This window comes from Ascaphus truei, chromosome 3 (genome assembly GCF_040206685.1).
Source record: "Ascaphus truei isolate aAscTru1 chromosome 3, aAscTru1.hap1, whole genome shotgun sequence".
NCBI lineage: Eukaryota > Metazoa > Chordata > Amphibia > Anura > Ascaphidae > Ascaphus > Ascaphus truei.
This window is the reverse complement of record NC_134485.1, coordinates 78,213,130-78,230,812: the sequence shown is the minus strand read 5'-3', so window position 1 is coordinate 78,230,812 and position 17,683 is coordinate 78,213,130. Positions and strand designations below refer to the sequence as shown.

General features: G+C 45.2%; 1 protein-coding gene across 11 annotated transcripts in view; it reads right to left on the bottom strand.

Annotated features, from left to right (window-relative positions):
* The window catches only part of SGSM2 (small G protein signaling modulator 2), a 348,102-nt gene that overhangs the window by 75,007 nt on the left and 255,412 nt on the right, over positions 1 to 17,683 (bottom strand). For 6 of the 11 annotated variants that reach the window (XM_075594354.1, XM_075594353.1, XM_075594358.1 and 3 more), the window contains exon 6: positions 17,389 to 17,576. In XM_075594354.1, coding sequence (XP_075450469.1) covers positions 17,389 to 17,576 — 188 coding nt within the window. The remainder of the gene's footprint in view (positions 1 to 17,388; positions 17,577 to 17,683) is intronic. The other 5 variants (XM_075594356.1, XM_075594360.1, XM_075594361.1 and 2 more) reach the window with 1 other exon arrangement.

Here is a 17,683-nt window from a genome sequence, read left to right as displayed (position 1 = left end):
GTGTGACAACTCAGGAGATTCCTTCCGCTCCTTGTCCCTCTCTCCCATCTCCTGTTGCCCCTTCTACTCCTTCCCACTCCTCTCCTTTGCCTTCCACCTCTCTCCCTTTGCCACAGCGCGTTCCCCGCAGGTCTCGCATACCCAGCGGTCCCTGAGTCCCTGCTATGATCCTCCCTGCTCCCTCTCTCCCGCGGTGCCCGCATTACCTTCCCCTGTGGTGGCATCCGTCCCGTTGCCTCCTCCCTGTGTGGTGCCCGTGGCGCGGCATTCCGCGTGCCTGGTGATGCGTCCGGTGTGTGCGCTCCCTCAGCCCACGGAGGGCGCACGCACACCTCCGCTGGTCTCCCTGACCCACCTGCTCCCTCCTCTCTGCCTCTGCATGCCGTCTCGCGGTCGCAGGTCACGTGCGCGTTCCCCTTTTCTGGGCTTCGTGCTCCTCCTGCGTCCTTCCCTTGCTCCGTGCAGTCCCTCTCTGTGTTGCAACCTGTGCGCGCGCATCCCCAGCTTACAGAGGGCACGCGCACATGCTCTTCTTATCCTGTTCCCCATGTCTCCGCCTCCCAAGCCCTCCAGGCCATTCCCCTGACTGCCCCTTCTGTCTCCTCCTCTTCTCTCCCTGTCCTATCCCTGTCGTCTCCCACTTCTCTCTCTACTCCTCCCCTCACTCCCATTGGTATGCCCTCCTTTATAACCCGTTTGTCCACTTCTTCCTCGCTCTGCATAGTTCCTGTTTCAGTGTGTACCTGACCTATGCTGTGCTCCCTCTGTGTTCCTGTTGTTTCCTGCTCCTGTGTTATCTTGGATTTCCCTGGCTTTGACCCCTGCTTGTCCTGGACTACTCTGCTCTCTGGTATCCCTTTGAACCCTGCTACGCATACTACTTTGCTTACCTCTGGCTTCCTAGGACCTGGCTTACACTCTGACGATTCTAACCTCTGGACTCCTGAACATTGGCACACGGACACAACTATTCTTACGGACATCCCCAAGCGTTGCAAGTATAAACTAACAACTCTTCCTACAGGCCCAGCTACGCTATACCACACTCCGGGCTTGCTCCCACTGCTGTGGGTGTGTGGTATCATACCGTTCCCACCTCAGTACTGGGGTCTAGCCAGGTCTGTGGGCATACAGGCGTGACATTATGCAGAGCCCAACAAACGCAGACCCCCCTGAGGTGGGTACAGTGGTGGAGATAATTATACCTTTAGAAACCTTACAATTCGTTAGTACTCAGCTGTCCACTGGCTCCCAGCAATTGACTAATGTTTCCCTTCGAGAAAGTACTCCGGCTTCAACGCCACCAATGGCTACTTCCTACGCCAGCCCTGGCCCATGGATTCCCTCTCCGAATTGCTATGATGGGGACCCCCTCAACTGCCACGGTTTCTTAAACCAATGTGAGGTGCAGTTTGGACTGTCCCCTTCCCTGTTTCCTACTGGTCGTGCTAAAATTGCATACATATACGCTCTGCTCACCGGAGACGCTCTCGCTTGGGCCTCTCCCCTATGGGAGCGCAAATGCGAGATAACGCAAGAGTACCCGTTGTTCAGACGTGAATTTCAACTTGTGTTTGATACTCCCGCACGGAGTGAGACAGCCGCTTTCTTCCTCTTCCATATTTCTCAGGGCCAAAGATCAGCTGCCAAATACGCCATCGAATTCCATACGCTGGCCACCGAAGTACAATGGAATGATGAAGCTCACTGCCGCGTACTGGCACGGACTCTCTGATACGTTAAAGGACGATCTGGCTACTCATGCCCGGCCTACGTCCCTGGAGGAGTTAATCACTCTGAGCATACGCATGAATCAGCGTACGCAGGAACGACGGCACGAAAGACACTATTCCCGTTCTTCTTCCCCTGTTGTTTCTCACAGGTCGTCCACTATTCCTCTCCTGACTCTGGAGGCACCAGAACCTATGCAGGTCGGCAGTCAACAACTCCAGGCAACCGAGAGAGCGCGGCGTCGCCAGAACAGGCTGTGTTTCTATTGTGCTTCCTCGGAACATCGTCTCCAGAATTGTCCCCTGAAGTCGGGAAACGGGCACACCCAGTAAAGGTAGAGGGGCTTCTACTGGGTACTGTCTCTCCTAACCCCTCTCCTTCCGAAGCTCTCCCAAAGAAGTTTATGCTTCCAGCCACCTTGGAGGGTCCCAACCTTGTCATAAAAGTTGAAGCGTTCATCGATTCAGGATCGGGCGGTAATTTCCTGGACTAGCAGTTCGCATTGGAGAATCAAATTCCCATGGTCAGAAGGAAAAGCCCTATTGGCCTTGAGGCCATCGACGGACGGCCGCTCCAGCCGGCCTTCATTATTTGGGAGTCTATTCCTCTTACTTTGACCTTGGCTGATGGTCACAAGGAGGTAATTGTCTTTGACGTGTTTCAATCCCCTTCCGTACAGATTATTTTAGGATTGCCTTGGCTCCAACTCCACAATCCGCGCATTGATTGGTCCGGTACTCTGTCTATCCAGTGGCCCTCGTCCGCAGATGCTGTGTCAGCGGATCCTCCCGTGGTTGTGCTTGCTGGACTGGACTCCGTACCTGCCGATCGGTTGTCCCTGCCTGCTGTGTACCATAAGTACTTGGACGTGTTCAACAAGGTACAAGCAGAGGTTCTCCCTCCTCACCATCCATACGATTGCCCTGTCGACCTCAACCCTGGGACTGTCCCGCCGATGTCTAAGTCTTATCCACTCTCCATCCCGGAGACCGAGGCCATGACTACTTATATTCAGGAAAATCTGGAAAAGGGATTCATCCGCAACTCTACCTCTCCTGCCGGGGCTGGCTTCTTCTTTGTGAAGAAGAAGGATGGATTACTGAGGCCATGCATCGACTTCCGCGGACTCAATAAGATCATGGTGAAAAAACGGTATCCTCTTCCGCTCATTTCTGAACTGTTCGACCATCTCCAAGTGGCCTCTATCTTCTCAAAACCTGTCTTAAGGGGTGCCTATAATCACATTCGTATAAGGGAAGGAGACGAGTGGAAAACAGCATTTAACACACGTTCTGGACATTATGAATATCTTGTTATGCCTTTTGGGCTGTGTAACACCCCGGCCGTGTTTCAGGAATTTATGAACAACATCTTCCGTGATGTATTGGGAACTTTTGTCATTGTCTATCTAGACGACATTCTTATTTTTTCTAAAAATCTGGAGGAACACATTCAACATACCAAACTTGTGCTCTCCAGGCTTCGTTCTAATCGTCTTTACGCCAAGATGGAGAAATATCTGTTTCACCAGGCTTCCACGGCCTTCCTAGGCTATATCATCTCCAGCCAAGGTTTTTCCATGGACCCAGAGAAGCTGAAGGTGGTTCTCGACTGGCCACTCCCTAATTCGCTCAAGGCTGTGCAACGTTTTCTTGGCTTTGCCAATTATTACAGGAAGTTTATAAAAAAAAATTCTTCTATTGCTCTTCCCATCACTGCCTTGACCAAAAAGGGCGCCGACGTCTCATCCTGGTCATCTGAGGCCATTTCAGCCTTTGAGATTCTCAAGAAGGCGTTCGTCTCTGCTCCCATCCTTCGTCATCCGGATACCTCCCTCCCCTTTACTTTGGAGGTTGACGCCTCAGACGTAGGAGCTGGCGCAGTTCTTTCCCAGAGGACTTCTCCCCAAGAGAAACTCCATCCTTGTGGGTTTTTTTCACGGAAATTCTCAGCAGCAGAAAGGAATTATGATGTCGGTAGTCACAAACTTTTGGCCATTAAGTTGGCTCTCCAAGAATGGAGACATCTTTTGGAGGGTTCCAAAGAACCAATCGCTATTCTCACTGACCACAAAAATTTGTTATATATTGAGGGGGCTCGTCGCCTAGGCTCCCGCCAAGCTCGCTGGTCACTCTTCTTTTCCCGCTTCAACTACACCATCTCATATATTCCTGGGACCAAAAATGTTAAAGCGGACGCCCTTTCTCGTCAGTTTGCCTCTGAGACTGAAGCTAAAGAAATCTCGGAACCTATTCTCCCGGCCAAGTGCATAATTTCTGCTAACAACTTCGATGTGTTGGATGAGATCAACAAGGCACAAGCGCATATTCCCAGTAGGTTCAGGGTACCAGAAGGACGTCTCTATGCCGCTCCACGTTTTCGCCATAAAGTGTTACTTGGGGTCATTCCTCTAGAGCAGTTGGTCATCCAGGCTTCAAAAGCACGGCAGATCTCATTAAACGGACTTTTTGGTGGCCTAAGATGAATCAAGACATTCTTGAATTTACCTCCGCCTGTCCTTTATGTGCCCAGAGTAAAACTCTCCATCATAAACCTTCTGGACTTCTTCTACCTCTTCCCATCCCTGAACAACCCTGGAAACACATTTCGATGGACTTTATTGTTGAACTGCCTACTTCCAAGGGGATGAACACTATTTTGGTCGTGGTTGACAGATTTTCGAAGCAGGCACACTTTGTTCCCCTCAAGGGCCTTCCCAACTCTGCCACCTTGGCGGACGTCTTCTCCAGAGAGATCTTCAGGTTGCATAGCGTTCCCATTTCTATTGTCTCGGATCGTGGGTCTCAGTTTATCTCAAAATTCTGGCCGGCTTTCTCCCAAAGATTGGGTATCTCTCTCTTGTTTTCCTCTGGATACCATCCACAAACCAGCGGTCAAACTGAAAGGATGAACCAAACTCTTGAACAGTATCTAAGATGCTTCATTTCAGACTCACAAGATAACTGGGTGGATCTTTTACCATGGGCCGAATTTGCCATAAATTCCTTGAGGAACGAGTCTACTCAGGATTCTCCTTTCTTTATCAACTGTGGCTTCCACCCCAGTAGCCTCCCTCTCTCACCTTCTCCTTCTGGTGTTCCTGCAGCCGACTCTCATATCACCAACTTACAAGAATCCTGGAAAAAGATCCTTAAGTCTTTACAGTCTGCGGTTGCCAAACAAAAAACCAAGGCAGATCGCCACCGTCAAAGGGGTCCTTCCTTCAAACCTGGTGATCTGGTGTGGCTGTCTTCCAAAAATATTAGGCTAAAAACTCCTTCACCCAAATTATCCCCTAGATTCTTGGGACTATTCAAAATCTTAGAGAAGGTTAATCCAGTAGCCTATCGTCTCGATCTTCCCCCAACAATGAAGGTTCCGTCCGTGTTCCATGTTTCCCTCCTTAAAGAATTTATTCCCAGTCCTCATTTCCCGGACCCCTCTCGGAGACCCAATCCGGTGTCCACCCTGGGCCAACAGGAGTACGAAATACAGTCTCTAATCGACTCTCGTTTGTCTAAAAATAGACTGCAGTTTTTGGTACACTGGAAGGGCTACGGGCCTGAGGAACGTTCCTGGGTACCTGCACATCACATCCACGCCCCAAGGCTACTTTCTCTATTTCATCAGAAATTTCCCCTCAAGCCGTGGTTGGATCACTCGGAGATTGATCCTCAAGGGGGGGATACTGTGACGACTCAGGAGATTCCTTCCCCTCCTTGTCCCTCTCTCCCATCTCCTGTTGCCCCTTCTACTCCTTCCCACTCCTCTCCTTTGCCTTCCACCTCTCTCCCTTTGCCGCAGCGCGTTCCCCGCAGGTCTCGCATACCCACGCAGTCCCTGAGTCCCTGGTATGATCCTCCCCACTCCCTCTCTCCCGCGGTGCCCGCATTACCTTCCCCTGTGGTGGCATCCGTCCCGTTGCCTCCTCCCTGCATGGTGCCTGCGGCGCGGCTTTCCGCGTGCCTGGTGACGCGTCCGGTGCGTGCGCTCCCTCAGCCCACGGAGGGCATGCGCACACGCTCCTCCACTGGCCTCCCTGACCCACCTGCTCCCTCCTCTCTGCCTCTGCATGCCGTCTCGCGGTCGCAGGTAACGCGCGCGTTCCCCTTCTCTGGGCTTCGTGCTCCTCCTGCGTCCTTCCCTTGCTCCGTGCGGTCCCTCTCTGTGTTGCAACCTGTGCGCGCGCATCCCCAGCTTACAGAGGGCGCGCGCACATGCTCTTCTTATCCTGTTCCCCATGTCTCCGCCTCCCAAGCCCTCCAGGCCATTCCCCTGACTGCCCCTTCTGTCTCCTCCTCTTCTCTCCCTTTCCTATCCCTGTCGTCTCCCACTTCTCTCTCTACTCCTCCCCTCTCTCCTATTGGTATGCCCTCCTTTATAACCCCTGTCTGTCCACTTCTTCCTCGCTCTGCATAGTTCCTGTTTCCCTGTGTGTACCTGACCTATGCTGTGCTCCCTCTGTGTTCCTGTTGTTTCTGTGTTATCTTGGATTTCCCTGGCTTTGACCCCTGCTTGTCCTGGACTACTCTGCTCTCTGGTATCCCTTTGAACCCTGCTACGCATACTACTTTGCTTACCTCTGGCTTCCTAGGACCTGGCTTACACTCTGACGATTCTAACCTCTGGACTCCTGAACATTGGCACACGGACACAACTATTCTTACGGACATCCCCAAGCGTTGCAAGTATAAACTAACAACTCTTCCTACAGGCCCAGCTACGCTATACCACACTCCGGGCTTGCTCCCACTGCTGTGGGTGTGTGGTATCATACCTTTCCCACCTCAGTACTGGGGTCTAGCCAGGTCTGCGGGCAAACAGGCGTTACATGATGATGTTGGTTTTGAAGCCATTCATTCTTTTTTTGTCTCTTCGTGTAATACCCAGCATACATCTCTCCATACTTATTTGAGTTGTCTAAGGCTTTTGAATTATCTTCACATTTAGGGTTCAAGTTTCATATCCACACATGAGCACGGGCACTGGTGAAATTTTTTTTCCTCTTGAGGCATAGTGGAAGGTTCCCTTGAAAGATTGTCTTGTTTCTTCCAAATGAGCTCCATCCCATCTTCATTCTCAAGTATTTATCGTTGATTTTGTTTCCTTTTTCTTCCCAATCCAATGTCTTGAACAATTCTTCAAGTGTTTCTGTGAAAAGCATTGGTGATATGGTGTCTTCCTGCGGCACTCTCTCTCTGATTCTTATCTTGCTGGTAACTTAATGTAATCTAATGGTTGATGCAGCATTCTCATAAACGTACTTTATAATATCAATGAACGCTTCTTCAGAGTTGTCTTCTTAATGCATTTAGAACAGCTGAGGTGTAGACAGAATCAAAGGCTTTTTTGTAAACTACAAATCGTAAATTGAGTGGTAAATCATATTTATTACTTTGGGAAATAATGTCTTGTACGGTTTGAATGTGGTCCATTGTGTTGTATCCATTACAAAATCGTGCTTGTTGGGCGAAGTCCAGGGTATGTTGAAGCCAATTAGGGAGTATCTTCATACATTTTTTGTAAGTGATTGGAAATAGGCTGATAGATGTGCAGTTCTTGAGGTCTTCTTTGTCTCCTTTCTTGTGGATGAGGATAACCATGGCATCGCTCCATTGTGCTGGAATGCTCCTATTCGTCACGCAGCACGTAAAGGGTTTTGTAAAGATTTTCTTCCACAGCTTCTTGCAAGATTTCAGTTGTAATTTCATCTTCCCCAGGAGACTTCCAATTCTTCAAGGATTTTATTGCTTTTGACACTTCTTCTGGGAGGACGCGCTGTACATTATTGGTAATTTCTTCTCGCTCATCCTCTGCTGCGCTATACCATGTGTTATCTGTGTTCTCCTATAATTTAATATGGAAGTTCTCCACTCCCTTTATGATAAGTGTACAGTCTATTATTGTTCATCCATTGTATTGTTTGAGATCAAGGCTTTGCTTCTTCCCAATCATAGGGCGCTGCTTCATCTCTTTAAGCTTTTATTGTCGATAGTCTTCACCATATCACAGTTAGATTTTCTTACATCTCCAGTTATACCTTTACGGATTGTCTTGCACAGCCCTATATACTTAATTCTTGCTCTTGCATTTTGGGATTGCTTCATTTATTGTCGTCTTCTCAGTAATTGCTTTGTCTCAGCATGCTGTTGTCCTTGAGGTTATTGATGTTGATTGTTTTTGTCTCCTTTTAATCAGTTTTATTCTTCCCCTCTTCGCATTTATATGTAATTTGCAGCAAATCAATCAGTGATCACTTCTTGTGTCAAAACAATTAAGGACCGTGCAGTCTGGTTAGGTAGGATATAGTACATTTAATTCTTGATTCCATTGGGTCCATTCCATGTCTATTTTCTATTTGGATTCTTCTTGAAGAATGATTTCATGATGTATAAGTTTTCACATTCTGCAAATTCTACCAATCTGTCTCCACGTTAATTCCTGTTACGTAACAATACTTACCAACTGATGCTTCATCTTTCTGTTAAGCACCAATCTTTGCACTGAAATCTCCCGTAATGATCTTGAGGTGACAATTTCCTTTGTTGTTAAGTTGGTTGATTTCATGGTAAAAGTCTTCCACTTCATTGTCCGTGTGACTTGATGTTGGGACATACCTGTACACTTGGATTATTTGAGGCCTGAATCTTTGTCAACTGAATGACGATTCTGGCTGCTCTTTCCAATGAGCTTTCATACGCCACTAAGTTGTTTCTCATCTCTTGTTAACAATAAAGCCTACTCCACTGATTGTTCCATTTTCTGTACCTCTCTATCAGACTAGGTGTCCGTTTGTGAGCTCAATAAGGCCTTCATCTTTTGTTCTAACTGTACTTTACTAAGACCAACAATAACCCATTGTCATCTTTTCAAGTTCATCTTCTAGTTCCTGGAGTGCTGCTTTACTGGAGAGTTCGGCCGTTGTAGGTAGCCTGATTTAGGTTTGAATTAAAGCTTTTGTTTAACCTCCAGGAATTCTTGTCCCTCTCTGGCTTCATACCTTTTCCTGGACACTGTCCAGCCCAGGGGCAAGCCAGTCTCAGGAGAATGAGGGCGATTGCATTTTGGTGTGTTCCATATTTGGGGGATGAGGCCTTACTTGTCAGGCTGATCCACTTAGTGTGTTGGCCAGTACCTTTCCCACTTTAGCCTCTCAAGCTTTCATAGTATGGTTAAACCTACCAGCATAAGTGCTGACATACATTTAGCTGTACACCTGTTGCCACCTTCCAGCCTCTTTGAGGCAATAAGATTAGGATTTGAGGGAAATATATATACGTACATAATATAATATATACATACATATAAATATATATGGAGCAGGTGTTAATGCTCCCGCTAGCGCATTGCAATGGGACACAGAATGCGTCAGCAGACAACATTGTATCTGCATTAGCCTCGCATGAAAATGGGACGGGGATAACACTTTATTGTACCTGCTGGCGTGCTCCAGGGAGTGTAATAACACCTGCTACATCTGTATATATAAATATAAATACATCTAAAAACATATAGATGTAGCAAGACTTACTATTTGTCTTGTCGAAGCCCTGCGATCAGTCCCGCAATTGCGACCCAAGTGGATTAACGCTGCGGAGGGTCCAATCCAAAATCATGGACCCCCGAAGTGCCATTGTGACAGACACAGATCCCCAGCACCACAGTAAGTCTTGCTACATCTGTATACTGTACATACAAATATATATTTCTTGATTCCATTGGGTCCATTCCACATTTCTTTCTATTTGGATACCTCTTGAAAAATTAATTAATGACGTAGAAGTTTCAAGAATGAAACGGACTATATTCTACAGTAGCTAACAAGAAACACGTAATTGAAGACTGCAGTCTTTACCTGCTTTGACACAACAAGTGATCAAAGATTGGTTTGCTGCAAATTACATCTTAATGCGAAGATGGAAAGAAGAAAAACTAAAAGTAGACAAAAACATCAAGAACCTGAAGAATAACAGCAGAGAATTTCAACTTTGCTTCAACTTGCTCAAATTGCACAGCGATAATTTAACAAACAATAATGAAAAACGTATGAAGTCCCTCCAGTTTTGTCTGTGCTCTCAACCTTTTGAATGAAATCGAAAGGGGAAAGAAGATAACACTTGGAAGAAACAAGACAATCTTCCAAGAGAACCTTCCACTGTACCTCAAGAGTTAAGTGTTCGACCAGCGTATTCTGACTGTGCTTATGTATGGATGTGAAACTTGGACCCTAAATGCAAAGATAATTCAGAAGCTTCAGTCAACTCAAAGACATAAGGAGCTGTATGCTGGGATTGACCTGAAACGGCAGGAAAAAGAATGAATCCGGGTAAAAGAAGAAACAGCACATTGCGGGTAGGTGGCAAAAAAGTATATTAATATTCATTCACATAGACCAATGTTTCGGTTCCCAAAACAGGACCTTCATCAGGGCAGTGCTAACATGTGGAAGCTGTGACACAAACTAAATACTAGGCAGGCAGGAAATGCAATCCTGCAATAAAACAGCTAATCTCAGGGGTCACGGAACAGTAGTGTGGTTGCCAAGCAACAGCTTGACAACACATCAGCAGTCAGGCACAGTGCTACTGTGTGGTTTATTTATTATTTATTTATAAAATGTTTTACCAGGAAGTAATACATTGAGAGTTACCTCTCGTTTTCACGTATGTCCTGGGCACAGAGTTAAGACAAATAATACATGTTTACAGATACAGTTACAAAAATGAGCAGGGTATACATTATATACAAGACATTGCGTGCACAGCTTGCCAACAAACCAACGTGCAGGCATAGTACTTGCTGGTTCAGGCAGACTCAAAAACGGAGCCTTGCCTCAGTGCACACAAAATCGATGTGAACGTGTGAAATAAACAACAAAAAGCAGAGAGGGAATATAGATAAGAGACAAAAGTGTGAGAAAACTGTGTAAAAATAGACAGTAAATAACAAGTGTACACAAACTGTCAAAGGTAAGTGTAGGCACAATGGGTAAAACAACCAATGCATTATAGTAACATAGTAAAATATTGCATGCATTGCAATCCTGTTCGTCTGTGGTTTTCTTAAGTTAAGGACATCCATCTATCCGCATCCCATCTATCTTCTAGTATCTCCTAATACGGAGGAAAGTCGAGTGTCAACAGTGCATCATGGCATATCTAACAATTATCTAACACAATGTCCAGATGATCTGGCAGCAAATGCTGCTGGCAAACAGACAGGATAATAACTGCACATCAGAGTCTAGTGCTGCAAGAATAGCACCCTAGCCATTGAAAGACCTCATGTCTCAAGTACTTAGTGTAATGTTATAATCCTTTTTGCCTGTGGTTTTCATAGACAATAGGCATACAGTACAAGTACATCAATCCAAGTCCCATGTATTGCCATTTATATGGAATTTACACATACAGCAAATGTCTCACACAGAATCTAAATTAACTAGGGGGTCACATACTGCAGACTCCATAGGTCAGTCTCTAACATCACGGTTAGGTTCCTATCCAGACCACAAAGGCCATGGTGTATGATCACTGTTTGCAGCATGCAGAGGTGCTGCAGCCAGGAATGATCCACAGATAATGGTCAATTCAGGGTTATGACTATCACTCCAAGTCGAGCAAACTCCCATATATTCTGTACTTAAGTCCATGTCTTGCGTAGTAGCTGTCTAAACTCTATACTCATGTATGTCACATGTGTCAAACCACAAAATCGTGGAGCAGAGCAAGAGATGAGGCTTGCTAGTGCCATTCTCATTCCAGACAGCTACTACACAGGACATGGATTTAAATACAAAAAAATATGGTGGTTGCCCGACTTAGAGTGATGTTCATAACCCTGGATTAATGTTACTGATTTACAATTATCTGTGGATCATTCCTGGCTGCAGCACCTTCGCATGCTGCAAACAGTGATAAAACACCATGGCCTTTGTCGTCTGGATAGGAACCTAACAAGAAGTGTGGAAATAGACCGACCTATGGAGTAAGCGGTATGTGCCCCTAGTTTACTTAGATGCTGTGTGAAACATTTGCTGTACTGTATGTAACCCCCTTTGGGATTACTGTGGCTTTAAGGGGTTAACTGTGTGGGCTCACACAAAATAATGCCCCTTTCCCATCACATGGTGACTTGGCGGAACCCTAGCAATGCCCTCTTCTGCCTAGTAATAGTAACATCATGGGAGCTTAGAGGGGAGAGGCTTCTTGAAGGTCAGCTCCCTGGAGGGGACACAGAGGTGGGACCTCACTGTATATACTATGTATGTGTTCAGTGTATATATAGGCTAAGGATCCCCTTTTTATTGTTTGAGAGTTAGGGAAAGCATCCAGATTAGATCCAGATTAGAGAGTGGCCCTAATAATGGCCCCCTGCTACTCTCTGAGTTCATATAGTAGCAGTCTATACCTTGAGGGGGCTCCACAATGCGTAGCCCCAAGGAATAGTTGGATCAGCTCCTTTGAAGGATCCACAGCTGGCCCTACTCCCGACTGCCATGAGGTGGTCAAGCAGTGAAGCACTGTTGATACTAGACATTCCTCTGTATCAGGAGATACTAGGCGATAGATGGGACGCAGATCAATGGATGTCTTTAACGTAAAAAAAACACAGACTAACAGGATTGCAATACATGCAATATTTTACTACGTTGCTGTAATCATATCCTATATTGACTGCTGTGTTGTGACTGCAACACAATTACTGTATCTGTTTTTACAGTTTAACACTTTTGTCTCTTGTCTATATTCCCTCTGTACATTTTGTTGTTCATTTGACAAATTCACATCAATTTTACTGTATACACTGGCGACACACTTTATTCGAGCTCGGCTAGTCCCACGAATTCGGGTATACCCGGGTGTATTGAGGTTTGTGACTGTTTTCTGCCCGAGTGCATTGGGTTATTTTCCAGACAGGGATTGAAGCATTTTATTCCCGCTGGCTGCAATACTGCACAGTATATATATATATATACTGCATTACAATTCAGGAATTTATGCCATCTGGTAGACACGCGAAGCATTGCAGCCTATTAAATCCTAATCATTATCATTTAACAGATCAGCCGCCCATCAGCCAGGCATGAACCCAGGCTGGGAAGGCAAATGCAACGGGGCTTGTCAGAGGTGAGGAGCGGCGCATTCCAGGTATCTGCCAGGTACATACCGGGTATTTGCTCGAATAAAGTGTGTCGGTGCAGTATGCACTGAGGCAAGGCTCCATTTTTTGAGCGAGTAGCTCAAGAACCGGCTGTGTCTGCACGTTAGTTTGTTGTCAAGCTGTTGCTTGGCAACCACACAGTAGCACTGTGCCTGCATGCTGATTTGGAGTCAATCTGTTGCTTGGAAACCACACTACTGTCCTGTGACCCCACAGATTAGCTATTTTGGTGCAGGATTGCACTACCTGCCTGCCTAGTATTTAGTTTGTGTCACAGCTTCCACATGTTAGCACCTCCCTGATGAAGGTCCTGTCTTGGGGACTGAATTGTTGGTCTATGTGAATTTTCAACCTTCCTGCAATGTGCGGTGTCTTCCTTTGCCTGGATCCTTGGATCAGTATATGCAACCTATGCAAGAAAAAACAAAAATCGGTGGTGCTTCAAAATATAAGGTGAAGATGGAGGCAGCTTCTTTGCTTGATGAACCAGGATAGATAAACATCAAGCTTTACGATATTAATAGTCATGGTAACCACAGCAGAGTACTCATCTGGGTCAGGAACACAGATGTATGATGTAGCATATGCAGCTAGAGTCCTAGAAAGCTGCATATCATAGCATGCAGGTGCAATGCCAATCACAAGTCCTTTCTGAACCATCAAGCTGCTGTAAGCAAATGTTCCCAGTAGGTTTGTCCAACCACAGGTAATCTCTGCGTCTCTCTGACAGTCTGTTTGGTGACGTCACAAAAGTGCCCTACGCGTTTCGTCATGGGAATGCGATTTAAGGGATTAAGGAGGTGTCCCATAACAGGCTCTTTAATAGTCCGTAATTGCCATGCTATTGATGGGGGAAAAAAATGCTAATAGAACTATCCATTTAAAGAAACAGATCCACTGGTTCGAAATCAGGAAAAATCCTTTTTTAAATAAAATAAAACATAAATAACTCAAAAAGACTACAGTTGACCAGTACTATGAATACTTTCAATATATACTAGTGTACCATAATGTATAAATGTGTCTGAATATTAACATAGAAATAAATTAGACAATATCTTAAATAACTCTGTTGGTATGGTCTTCAGGGCGACAGTGATACACATCAAAATCACCCTGTGCCAGGAAGGTTTGACTGTACAGTATGTAAATGCCACTCTTGCTTGCAGCTGAAGCAATATTAAAGTTTTCAATAGATTGCTTTACCTAAAATCAGAGTGGACTTCGTTTCTTCCACACATGCCTTCTTGACCCCTATTGTTACTAAAGGATTAATCATAGTGTGATTTTTATATCTGTTTAATGCTGTTTTCAATTAGTTCAGTGTTTCCAATTAGGTTTTTCGCACAGTGTACGCCATATAGATTTCCGAATTGGGTTGGTTTGGCATCCTAGACTAGCCGCAAACCCCCCCAAAACCCCCTGATAATTTACCCAGAAAAAATGACATAGGGTGAATAGTTACTTTTTCAAAGCCCCTTTCAATTGTAATTTTCAATTCAGCTAACAGTCCAGTACATTTTTTCCTCTAGTTTGCTTGGGGTTATCTGTTCACCCTTTATTGAATTTGGAGAAGACAGCTTCTCCAGTTTTTCACATTTGTTTTGTCGCCACTTCGGAGTATATTTAATAGGACCCTAAATGACAGAGATAAAGTTCTCTTTGTTGAGAGGTGCAATCCTATAAGGCACCTTCAAGTGAATGGGATGTATACTGCCTTAGATTTTAGCACAGTTCGGTAAATATTGCCTGAAATCTCCAGGTCTTTAAGGCTATTCATGTTTTCTAATAAATGTATGCTCCAGCACAAAACAAAGGCAATACTGGTGGACAAATTAGCCTGCTCATAACCTGCGAGACGATCAGCACAGTCTTGTTTCAGAACCATGGACAGCTTCAAAGTGAACAGAGTAGCTACTGTATGTTAAAAAGGGCAGCAAAGGCATTTGGGTTTTCAAGCAGTTTAATAAAAAACTAGATAATGTGCCTGACTTTGCATAGGTTGCAGTACTCTGGTGTCATTAAGCCTGACTTTGCACAGGTCTCCCTCTCTCCCTTCCTTTCTCCCGCCTTTCCCCTCCTCCTCTCAGCTTCCTTACCCTCTTCTATCCCTCCCTTTCTCCATCATCCCTCTCCCCTCTCTCTCATCTCTCTCCTCCGCTCATCTCTATCCCTCCCATCACTTTCCTTTAATACCTTATGATGTCCCCAATTCTTTCCGCCTCTCTCCTTCGGCGGCATTCTTGCTTTCTCCTCACGTGTCGACTGACCTTCTCTTTCTTCGTCTGCTTTCTGTGTAAACTTTATAGCTATCGGACTCTCCGTATCTGCCACCAGGCTATGCGCATTATGATGTCACGTGCCAGATACATAGCCTACCAAGTACAACACCCACTGGTGGACTTGCTTGTCAGATAAATGTTAATATCTCCATAGAATTAACGTGTTTCAATAAAAAGAAGAAGAAGAGGTGCACACTCTTAGGGTCCACTTAGTATACATGCAAAGTTTTAGGTCTTTAGGTTTCACGGTCTTGGAACTATGGCCCTGACAGAGAGACAGACAGACTCTTTTATTATTATAGACAATTATAGCCAGTTGAAAGAGGCTAGAATAAATAAATATTTTTTTCTACAATAGTAAGCAATTACAGAATTTAGCGAAGAAGAATGTGATCAAGACATAAAATGAAAGATTAATAGTAAAATATATATATATTTCTTTTTTTTTTTTTTTTTGCACAGGGATAGCAAACAAATCTTTTCCCCTGCCATCCCAACAAGCACATTATTCTTGCGCACTACTTATCCTATAGCTGTATAGTGTATTTAACTTTTCATTAAGAGCTGCATGATTATCTATATTGGGAGCTATATGTCAATCTCAACAGAAATGTAATGCTGTTAAATTGAGACTAAATGGCACAATTATCAAGTACCAGTATGGGTTACCGCACCTGTTCTGGCATTAACTCCCATTGAAGTCTATGGGCGTTAACACCGTAACGTGTATGTTAACCCATACCAGCACGTTGTAAAGGTGCCCCTAAGAGAGGCAATTTAAGAATGAAAGTATTAAAGTTGATTATTTGGCTTTCTTTACCCCAGTTTTGACTAAGAAACAACAGGAAGAGTTAGAAAGCATACATGTCATGCACATTTTAATACTTGCTGTAGATTGTGATTCCTTTTAGGGGACTAAAGAGGAGAGTTCTTCATAGATTACATTATAGTCTAGTATAGGAGTACATGATAATACACTTGCAGAAAAGACCTCCCGAGGTTTAGAAAACTCTCTGCACTATAATTTCCTCAATAAAGAACTGTTACTGCTAATTTACACTTCTCCTAGACCAGAGTTTTTCAACCTTTTTTGGTTAGGGAACCCCAGAATTCAATTGTGAAATTCTGTGGAACCCCAAACCGCAACCCCCATCTCTTGCCCCCCCCCTCCGTCTCTCGTGTCTCCACCTTATTCTCCCTCTCCCCCTCACACTCTCAGTTATACACACACACACACATTCCCACTTACTCACACACACACGCACGCACGCACACGCACACATTCCCACTTACTCCCAAACACACTCCCACAAGCTCTCCCACTTACACACACACACACACACACACACACACACACACACACACACACACACACACACACACACACACACACACACACACACACACACACACACACACACACACACACACACACACACACTACCACTTACTCACACACACACACACACACATGCTCTTCCACTTGCACTCACACTCTGCTGAGAGCATGCACAAGCTCTTACCCGATCCTTCCACTCCCTCTTGTCAGCCGTAAGTTGACGCGACTTCCGGTGCCGACCGGAGCAGAGAGAGGAAGGACAGCAGTGACCGGGCGGCTGCTGCTGCTGAGCTCCGGGTCACTATTATGTGGGGTGCCGCTGCGCCACTGGGCCTGGGACAGCATGGGAGAGCTATCTCAGCTCTCCCCCCCCTGGCGGCCGCGGAACCCCTGAGGGGGTTGCTACACAAGTGTACAAAAAATTATAGCAAATGCTTCAAAACTTCCTCCTCTAATCTTAAAAAAATGAATTTTTGTTTGAACTTTTACCTGGATTCTTTCTTATAAAACAAAAGACAATGAGCAAAGACATATCTTTAGCCTTTCAAATTATGGTTATATTACCACTTGCAGAATATACATATACTGACAGTGACAAGAAACTGCAACATTTCATCCTATGAAAGTATCCTGTTTCCCCGAAATGCTCACAATGTATTTTCTTACGGCATTCGGTTCCATATTTACACTCCCTAAACAAGTGGTGAGAAAATCCCAATGTATTGGCCTGTTCTGTTTTGCAGTCGGTCCTGTTACAGTGATGTGATAATTCAAAAAGAAAGAGCATGATAAAAAAAAAAATCAGTAGTCATGTGAACATCCAGTTGCAGCAGTGGTTTCATGTAGGAAATAGATCTAGTAATATTTTTAGACCTTGGTTTTGCAGTTCAACCCTCGGGAGAGCTGGATACCTACACCCAGAGCTGGGCGTTTGCAGGGCGAGTCTTGTCGGCAGTGAGCTCCATGGATCCTGTGTCTCTGCACCAGCTCATCGGCGGAGGGATCTGTCCAGTAGTGATCAGCTGTCTTCAGCTTTGTGTATTCTAATGCACATGGCCCCACTAGAAGTCAAAAATGGTAAGTAAATAACGCTGGATACTTACATCTTAAATGCAGAATTTCAATCCAACAAAAATAATTTCTGACTAACAATTAAAACAGTTTGGGT